At 33.7% G+C, this 10,758-nt stretch overlaps 1 protein-coding gene across 2 annotated transcripts; it reads left to right on the forward strand.

Moving 5' to 3' along the window:
• Positions 1 to 1,586: 1,586 nt before the first annotated feature.
• LOC148612317 (sulfotransferase 1B1-like) lies at positions 1,587 to 9,185 on the forward strand. Of its 2 annotated transcripts, none has more exons than XM_088593638.1 (6): positions 1,587 to 1,833; positions 2,659 to 2,863; positions 4,426 to 4,749; positions 5,940 to 6,040; positions 8,101 to 8,260; positions 8,863 to 9,185. In XM_088593638.1, exons 2-6 carry the CDS (start codon positions 2,686 to 2,688, stop codon positions 8,970 to 8,972), a joined length of 873 nt encoding a protein of 290 aa, XP_088449764.1. In that variant the 5' UTR covers positions 1,587 to 1,833; positions 2,659 to 2,685; the 3' UTR covers positions 8,973 to 9,185. The 2 variants fall into 2 exon arrangements, with proteins under 2 accessions (XP_088449764.1, XP_088449763.1); XM_088593637.1 differs by lacking the exon at positions 1,587 to 1,833 and adding an exon at positions 2,083 to 2,306.
• Positions 9,186 to 10,758: the final 1,573 nt, after the last annotated feature.

Genomic DNA, 10,758 nt, shown 5'->3' on the forward strand with positions numbered 1-10,758 from the left:
GGGAGTGTATCTTGGTCATAAAAATACTTTGTACTAAATATCAAGTGACGTTGGTTAACACTCTAAATTTTCAACTCTGAATCACGACATGGATTACATCATACATTAATCGTTTGCGAAATGAAATTGATCTTGAAAAAATTCGGAATGAATTTGTTCGACCTTTTTATAAATTTGAAAAAAGGGCCATCATACTGTTTGGATTGTTTTGACTGAATTTTTCCAATTTTGAATGTGAAATTATAGCAAGAAATTTCTTAAATTTAAAACATATTTTCTTTCTTGAAAATGAAAACTTTGAACTTCGACACAGATTTTGAAACAATGAGTTTTTTAAACTTTTATTAAAACACAATACTTCTCGTGAAGCACATGCTTCGCGTTTTATTCTGCGTAAATCGAACCAAAGTTCTTTATACAAGATAATATATTCAGACATTAGTTACATTCCATAACATTATTGTTATATTAGTCACCTTTCATGTATAAGATCACGTCTCTTTTAATGAATGTAATCTTTGAAAATAATTAAGAATTATTAAGATATATAATTGAATAAATGTTCCAACTTTGACTTATCGTCGAGGATGTATGAGACATTGATAAATGACGTAATACATACTTTAACGTATTATAGCGTATAGTTGATGTTCTTTCTCGTTGTAAAGAAAGTTAATTGTGTCTATTAAGTGAAATACTCTTTAGATACAAAAGGATCAAAATGTGTTTTCCTACCGATGATTTGATTGGTTGTTGGTATATTCCTACAACGTTTGAGAGTACGTGTCCGTTTCTACACACGATGTCCCCAAGTCAGAAAATAGCTTGCCAGCCGCCCTTTTTCATGGCTGAAGAAGTTATTGGTGTTGACTTGATGAAGCAATGATTTTTTTAACAGACCTGGGACTTTGAAAATTGCTTTAATAAAGAGAAAAGTGGTGGATCCAATAATTCCAAAAGGGAACACTCCATTGATTTTCATTTTTTGCTATATAATTATTTACAGAATTATATAACAGAACTTTCACGTGCACCTCTGCCACACCCAGTTCTAATCTCAACCTTTATGCAAAGAGTACAGTACACTGGTAATAGTGTCGCGGATTTGTAATGTCTAATGATCATACCCTGTGATATTTTGCCGAACCTAATATCGAGAAGCGGTTTTTGGTCTGTGAGATTATGTACATGATGTTACAAAGGTGAATCTCCTGCACAGAGATATATTTGCTATTTCAGTTTTCTTACCTCTCCCAAACTCGCCCACCTCTTTTGTTAGCTATTTCGGAAGACCAGAAACAGTTTCGCAATTGAAACAGAATGAAATCAGTCCAAGTTCATTTGATGCTTACATGAGATTGATGTAAAATGGTGAATACAAACGTTCCAATGATTTGTAAGAGCTGTGTCCCTTATCCTATAGGTAATCAGGAAAGCTTTATTAGGGTTTTCGAAGGATTCAGAACAATCCGCTCCACTGACCTACAATCGGTACCTGTTTTAATTTACTACGTATATTCTGTACTTCACAGATGTGATAAAACAATCATAGGGCATGTGCACTACAAATCCGCGAAACTGTTACGGTACTGTATTCATTTGCAAAAAGGAGTGGGGATATCAGCACTTGGCGTGGCAGAGATGGCGAATTTACCCTTTACACAGGACATTGGATGTAGTGTTTCTATTTGAACCGCCTGATTCTAACTATTAAGCTCCACCTGCTAGATTCATCATACAATCAGAATAAAACGAACGTGTATATTTGCGACTGAGTCGGATTTTAACTTATTTCTTAATGGTACAGTGTACTGAGAAGTCTTATGAAAAAAGGTAAGCTGGATATCAATGGGTTGCAACCCCTTTCTCTGTCTTTAAATGTTTTCATTTTATGCAAAACTATGCAAAACTGGGTTAATAATTATACTAGTATATATCCATGGTTCATCCGTTATAGATTTATGGATATGCCAGTGTCCGAAGTCATGTCTCATTTTCTTTCCCTTCTCTATTTTATCTTTTACAATATCGATCTAGATATTGACTGATTATAGGTTGCATCTGGTTGCTTTGTTGACAACCTGATAAATGAAGTACATAATCAAACTGATATTACAGGGAAGATGAAATGTACACGTTGGCTGTTTAACCTCAAAATTTGTATTTCGGTCGTATCACGACTTTGTCAATAAAACCCCGAATGAATGTTAGGTTATATTTAGGTAATTGCTATTCAGGACTTACTACAGTCAGTACAGATCACTTAGCACATTATATGTGTATTTATACACTTAGTGAAACACAAGGTACGGATATGTTCTTTATTTAGTGAACTATATATTTGAAAGCATTTTTTGATTTAAAGTTTCTATTGTCTAATTAAAGAGGTTGCTCTCCTCTTTTAGATGCTTGCTGTAGGGGAGTGACAAAGATTGATTGATTGATTGTTGGGGTTTAACGCCCAAGCAGCAATATTTCAGCTATATTCAGTTAATGAACCTGAAATTGGAGTGACATAGAAGATTTAATTTTGATTAGATGGGAAGTTTTCGCAAATGATTTAATTTTGGCGAGTTTCGACAGTCGAAGGCTGGTTACTTATAGCCAAAAGAGAGTCAGTAAATGGCATCCGTTTTCACAGTATTTTCTCCTTTTCAGAGCCATTAGACACCTTGAGCTAGAATCATGGACAAGGACAAGCAAGAAAATTCCAAGAAATCTCAAATGGGGTACATCATTTTTGATGGCATGCAGTTACCAGATTTTCCTGGAATGTCAGCAAACCCTCAAGCAAGGCTACAAAGTATTAGGAATTTAGAAACTAGACATGATGACATTTTACTGACATCCTATCCAAGATCCGGTAAGACCAATGTATCTTTAAATGCTAGTGTTTGAAGTTGTACTCAAGCTAAGAATGGTGCAAATTCTGTAATATGTTATACATCCCAAAAAGGCTGCACATTTTTATTTCATTTTATTTTTTTTTTTTGGTTTTGTTATTTAGTTTCTTTGAATGTCAATATGATGAAATATATATTCATTCATTCATTAAATCTGTCTGCTCTTAGGAGGTAATTCACAATGGTTTCTACTGTATTTTTATGTCATTTACAGAGTTGTCTCCTTTTTTTTTAAGTTTACAGTACACTCCATAAAAGTTATAATCTCCTATGAACAAAGGTTCTATGAAAATTCACGTTTTTTTTTCTGTTTAGTTAAGCATTAAAACAAAATGTCAAAATAAAAATATGTGTAGGGTTTCCAACCATGCATCACATTTTGCATGATTCTTAGGTGGAGTGCTGCTTATGTACTAAATACACTACCTATGAAGAACCATATACACAAACCGTATTAGTTAATGATCTGGTAGTCTTCTTATCTATTTCAGTTTCTAATTATAAGAGTAATTAATTATTCAGTGCTTATGTTGAACAAGCGTGGGCTGAAAATTGTTAGTGTGTTTGTTTTGCATTCGTCCCCAAGGACGGATCCAGGTTTTTTTATTAGAGGGGCAGTTTGAAGAAAAAGTCTAAAAATGGGATGAAAATCTCGATTCCATGCTAAAAAATTCCATATTTTTCCAATTGTAGAGAGGGTGTACTCCGGGTCTGCCCCTATTAATCCTGGGCCCTGCTTCCTATTTTTTTAATTTATTGTTTTTGTTTTTTTTTTGATAATGTTTTAATTTTTTGTTTAATTTAACATTTAAAAATTGACAGAAAGCAATATAGTTCCATAAATGCCAGTAATTGAGCAAATATTACTAGTTATTAACACAAGTAATGCATATTTCTCATTTGTCTTGAAAAAAAATTGCCCCTGCATTGTATCCCTTTGTTTGTATATCTCTGGATATGCAACTGTGTGCTCTTTATAAAATTGTGAAAACAAACCAAACAATGACTTTGGATGATCAAAGCAGGTATACATATTTAGCTTCTGTACATTTATTTTCAAGTACCGGTAGTTCCATGATGAAGGTCTGCATCCTTCAATGAATCTGTCGTTACATGAATCAAATCTGAGTGATTATTACATAGAAAAAGTTCAAGAATAACTTGCACTCTACACATTGATGTACTCCTAATCTGTAGGACTGGAAGTAGGTCACAGCGTCAACAGAGCAGCCCAGCAGCTAGTAGGACATACAATGTATACTCTGACTGAGTTCTTTGGTCAGGTATCATGAAGGCTGGGCTTCGCTACCTCCAACTACTAACAGACATCTACTAACACAATCCCCAAATGAGGCGGTCGTGTGAGATCTGCAAGGATAGTCAAGACTGTATAAACCACCAATCGGAATCAGAACAACTTGGCATTATTGATGAGACTAATAAAGAATGAAGACTGATGCGTTAAAACGTGTTACATCAAACATTTTATCGCCATAATGACCATTATCACCATTTATTTTAGGTACACACTGGTCCTGGGAGATATTGATTATGCTTAATCAGAACAAAGCTGAATATGCCACACAATGCAAGGAAACACTGTTTCTAGAAGCCGTGAAAGATCTAGACGTAGTATGCACCACAGAGTCACCTCGAGTGTTAAATACACACCTACCATATCGATTGATTCCGAAGGATTTCATTCAAAAGGGAGGGAAAATTGTTCACATCATTCGTAATCCTAAAGATATGTTGGTTTCGAGATATTTCTTTTTGAAAGATAGAAAAAAAGAACTAGCTGATTTGCCATGGACAAAGTTCTTTGATATGAACACAAATGGAGACGGTATGTTTTAACATAAACTAGGTCCTGGGTTTATTCCTCTAAGTGGCCAAATAATGTCTTTCTTTCTAAGAATGTCCCTGTTGCTTATAAACTAGGTCCAGGATTTATTCCTCCGAGAGGTCAAATAATATGTATTTCTTTCTAAGAATGTCACTATTGCTTATAAAATAGGTCTGGATTTATTCCTCCGAGTGGCCAAATATCTCTTTCTAAGAATATCACTATTGCCTACATTTCGTTATTCAATTCATAGATTAGACTGAAATTAACCAAGTGCCAATTGTTGATATAATTATTTTATACGCCGGTCTTTCTATAGACTGGACGCATAATAGTATATCGTTTGTCCATCCATCAGTTCGTTGCTCACACTTCACACATAATAGCTAAATGTACCAAATTTCATGAAAGTTTGGTGGAGAATTGTTTGTTTTTGTTCAAAGATGTATTTTTTTAAACTAAATTTCTGATTTTTTTTTTTATAATTTGACTTCGGAAATTGGCTGATTTCCTTTTTTGTGGTCAATAATTCTTAAACGCTAAAACCAATTTTTATGAAACCTTGGGATATTGTGTATTTCTATTGATTTTTTGTGTTATTTTCAAATAATACATTTTCGTTTATTTAAGAAATTACGATTATATATTTTTAGTCTATGAAGAAATAATCTCAATCATGTGGTGCACACTAAATAACCTGCAAAGCAGGTTATTTTCAAGTGTACACAACAGGTATTGAGGTAATTTTAAATAGAAAAAATTTAATAGTCATTCCTTATAATTTAATTTTAGTATCAAAATTCAAAGAGCAAACCTTTGAAAAAGTTAATGACGTCACAGGCAGATCCAAAATTTGGTCTATTCGATGATGGACAAAATTTTTTATCCAATTAGAAAGTGTTTTACTTATGAAATTAAATTATTAGACTTGATACGTAAATATGGATTAGTTTCTTTAAATGTCCATACATTTAGGTTGATGCAAATTATAGGACATGTTTTTATGGCAATGGTTAGTTTAATTTTATTGTTGATCATAAGTATTTGTTTAAAGTGCAAAGGGGAGCTTAAAGGGGGCAGATGTGTCATGCACAAGTAACAAATGATATACATATACATAAGTAGAACCCCACTTTATAAATTTCTGTATTATTAATTATGGATCTGCCCCTTTGCTTTAAATTTTTCAGTACAACTTTATGGTGGATGGTTTGCATATGAAAAGGAATTTGAAAAGGCATCAGAAGACAACAAGTTCATCTACATTTTATATTATGAAGAACTCAAGAAGGTAATTGTACAAACTAAACACAGCAGCTCTGCTTTAGGAAATAGGAGTCTCATATATTGTACTGGTGCACAATCATAGTTTCCAAATTCTTATTAGAATCTGGGTTATTTGGTTGTTCTTAATGTTCTGTCCGATTTACTTCGGTTGTAGGTTGTTTCTGTCCACCCTTTTTTTACTTCATTTTTTCATACAACAAACCTAGCTTTTGTTTATGTGCATCATTACATCATAAATGCACATGAGTTAATATAAAGTAAAGGTAGCTGCTTCAACTGAAAGTGCAATTGACAAATCTTTTTTTTTTAATGAAGAGGATGCTTACCTCACCATTGTACCCAATCCAAATTTCCTCAGATCTTGTGACCTTCCTCTTTTTATTGGGGATATGTCATCGTTTGATTATCTATTTTAAGAATGTATAAAATTTTAATTGAAATAAATCTCAGTGGTGATTCCTCCTTTGTGATGGATAATTGTGCTATTTTTGTGTAATATTTGGGCCAAAATGAGCAAATCATAGCTGGGTAATCCCCCTCTAAAAATTTCTGGACCCGCCTGCAAATACAGGAAAATAATTACAGAATAGATTTGTTAGATCAGATTCCTATGATTGTTATTAAAGAGAATTGAAGTGCGTACAAAATATATATATGTAGAGAGAGGAATGGAATTGCAATCTCTTACACTGGAGACGTATTGAAGCATAATATAGCTCATCGTTCTTGCTTGTAGGATAAGAGGAAATTCGGACTACAGTATACCTATGCCGATTCCTGCTCTAATAGTTTTAATTGAGTCCTGTTGATATACTTATACCTATATGTTTGTTTGTTTGATCTTTTTTTTGGAGGTGGGATTTGTATTTTGTTCTTTGATTCTGTATTTGTTTTCATTGCTAAGTTTGTGTTCGTTAATAATGATAAAATATTTATTTTATACAGTTATTAAATGGGTTGGATGCAATAGACCAGGATATTTGTCCTGAGGTACTGAGAATGATCAAGTGTTCTATTGGCTGAGTGCAATAGAACACTTGATCATTCTCAGTACCAAAGGACAAATGTTCTGGTCTATTGCATCCAATCCATTTAATAACTATTTTATTACCTAATTTGTCTATGAGATATAATAAAGAATGGAAATGGGGAATATGTCAGAGAGACAACCATTTGACCAGGAATAGGAAATTGACCGCTCAATGTTTACGAATTGGCAGACGAGAGTCACATCTACGTTTTTACCGACGAGTTTTTTGTGTGTAAATTCCAATTCAATGAAGCACTTAAAAAAAGTTCAACCAATCAAAAGGCTTAGATAAAGGTCATTATGGGGTCAGTGCAATAGACTCTTCAAGGAGACTATTGCACCGTGCAATAGTACATCGACAGTGCAATAGATCGCCCTGTCCTGAATAAATTTTGAAAATAGAGAAAAATATGCGTATATTTAATAAACAAGATAAAACCTTATAATTAGGTAATAAAATAGAATATTGCATTTTACATTGGCGCCGTTAGTTGATTTATAAGACACCTTGGTGATCATATTGTAGCATGCCATTGATTGGAAGTGGGGGGTTGTGGGTTGATCCCCGGCCGAGTCACAGTGGGCCCTGGGCCCGACATGCATAATACCTACTGGCAGGCTGTTCCTTCTATAATCTAACATGACAAAAATACGACTCAACGTGTAGGGCTACAACAAAGCAGGGTCTGTTCCTGAAATGCGTGTAATGTCTGCAGTATAACGTTCAGGCGATCATAAATAAATTCCTAGATTCTCATGATTCAGTAATTTTCAAAATAGGGGTGGGCGGGCGAATTTCATTATTTATTTTTGATCAATTTAAGTGAAAAATGCTGTCAATTTGAAAGAAATAAAACTAAACTGGAAAATGAAATCGACATAAAAGTTTTCAGGGACGGTGAAAAAATTGGGATGGGAGGGGATGAGAATCCAGAATATTTTTTTTTTTATTTTGACATTAACGATAATCAATAATCTAATGTTTTAATGACATTTCTTAATTAAGAGGGATTTTAAAATTTTTTTTTTTCCAGAATCCAATTGAGGAAATTAAAAAACTAGCATCTTTCCTTGAGAAAACCCCAACAGATGAACTAATTGACGAGATTGCCATGAAGTGTTCTTTCAGTAAATTGAAAAATGCTCACGAGACAGTCAAAGACAAAAAATCAGACGCAAAGCATTACAGGAAAGGTATTATTTGTTCATGTTCAAACAGAGTAGCTACATTTACATGTATAAGAGTGTTTATAATTATTGGGCTATTAAAATTTCTATTCAGTCACCCGGGTCTGCACAAATTGCCACTTCATGAGAACAATCCCTTCCACCTTAATTGAAGCATAAAGACGGTCTAAGTTAACATCATGATAACTTCATAATGGGAAAATTATATTTTATGAGCAATAATGCAGTTTATTTAAAAGTTCATGATCGTAATGATTACAATCTTGATCTTGCCTTGGGCAATCATAGATTACCAACCAAAATTCCTTCAATTTCTTTATTATACATATAAATAAATTAATGGGAACGAGATGTATTCTTATTACATGCCCCACATGAACCATTAAGTGATGTACAGTGAAGCATGTTACAACCAAACCCTGAACAAACCAGATACACTATTTCAACCGGACATAATCAGAAATCTATCTTTAACAGTTTAAAATCATTTTGAACCTGTATTAACCAAACATCAACACAAATCAAACATATGGTTCAGCCTGAAAAAGATTCTGTTTAGAAAGGTTTTACTGTATTATTCATTATTTTTTTTTCTACTCATTCTTTAGGTGAAGCTGGGGATTGGAAGAATTATTTTACAGTGGCACAGAATGAATTGTTTGATAAACTTTATGCTGAAGAAATGTCAGGATCTAAGTTGACAGTAACATTTGAGTAGCTTGGATTACAGTGCTTTTGTTCTTTTGTTATATTCTCGATTTTGTTTCAAAGGACAATTTGATACTATTCAAGAAATTTATGTGAAAAGACTATCATCAGAAAAGATCGATTCTTTGGACAAGAAAATGTAGACAAAATGGAAATTTGAAATATCCAACTTTTATTTTTACTATTCTGTTGCTATGGTAACTAAGAAATTTTTTTTATCATATTGCTTGAAAGGTCATTCATTCCAAAAAGGTAATTGAAAAAGACATTTAGTAAAATTTGATGACAAAAATTTCTCTTAAATATTTGTCATGTGGCAGATTTTGTTAAAACTTGGGCATGACTGTTGAAAGAGTAATCAAGAGAACCAAGGTTATAGCGGTAATCAAAAGAATGTAATCCAGGGACAAAGATCAGACATGGAAAACAGACATACACAACAAAGAACATAAAGTAACTAAAATCATACATACAAAGTAACAAAAGTAAATGAGCAACTCGGACTCCACTAAAAACTGGGAGCATGGACCAGGTGCACCGGTAGGGTAAGCGTCCTCTGCTTTTCTAGAAACACCCGCCGAGTTGCTCATAAAAAGTCAAGTCCTGGGTAGACAAACGAGGAAAGGAAAACTATGACCCGTTGAATAAATCAGTTTTCATGGTGCTGATGGATACACCATAACGATCCACGAGTTCATTATGACGACCATAAAACTTCTGTAGTGATGACTTCAATCTTGTAGCAACATAACCCTGTTTCAGAAGCCTATTTGTTAGAGTTCTAGCGCGATACAAAAAGTCTGCATAGTTTCGGCAAGCTCTGGCATAATGTATGAGTTGTGATATGAACACTATACGCAGGAGCCAAAGGGATGTTGCCACAGATGAAAGGAAAGTTGACAATTCTGAATGAAAAGTCATCACGTTTGTCGTCAAGTTTGGTCAATAGTTTTCCTTTACCATCGATTTCTAAGTGTAGGTCAAGATATGAGGCTGACTTCACAGTGTCTGTAGTATCTTTTATCTCAAGTTCTTTTGGGTAGATGCGATGTATCAAATCCCCGAAATAAGGATTGTTTAAAGATAATACGTCATTTATATAGTGGAAACTGAGATAAAAAGATCTAGCCAAACAATATTCTTTCTTTCTGATCAGATCAGCTATAAAGTCAGCCTCATAAGAGTGAAGGAATAGGTCAGCTAGTAAAGGAGAACAATTTGTTCCCATTGGAATGCCAACCGTTTGTTGAAAAACACGTCCACCACACTGGACAAGTATGTTGTCGATTAAAAATTCCAGCATTTTGTAAACATCTTCCTCTGTATATTTGGAAGATGATTTGGAATTATTTCTTACAAAGTATGAGGAATCTCTACCAAGAACTATATATTTGTATCTAGGTGTAACCATCTTTTTTGGAAAAACAACGATGTATAATGTTTTTAAGTCGGGATTTTAACTGAGTATGGGGAATAGAAGTATACAGTGTTGAAAAATCATAGGTTTTAATGCTATTATATTCAGATAATAGTCTTGAACTGATTGTCTCCAAAAGAATTTTTCAGGATCCACATTGAATTAATACCACTACGGGAGTAACAAGTGTTGTGGTAGGACTGTAGACCCTCTTTGACAGTTGTGAGTATAGAAGTTAAAAGTTTTGAAAGAGGTTTGGTGGTACATTTTGCAGATTCAGCTATGAAAGATTGTTTGTATGGATTCTTGTGAAGTTTAGGAATCCAGTACATAGACAGTAAATCACAATCATTGTCCTTGGTAGAGAGACCAAAAGAGG

The sequence above is a fragment of the Perna viridis genome, chromosome 7 (genome assembly GCF_037379345.1).
Source record: "Perna viridis isolate PV_CMFRI_1.1 ecotype Kerala chromosome 7, ASM3737934v1, whole genome shotgun sequence".
Lineage (NCBI taxonomy): Eukaryota > Metazoa > Mollusca > Bivalvia > Mytilida > Mytilidae > Perna > Perna viridis.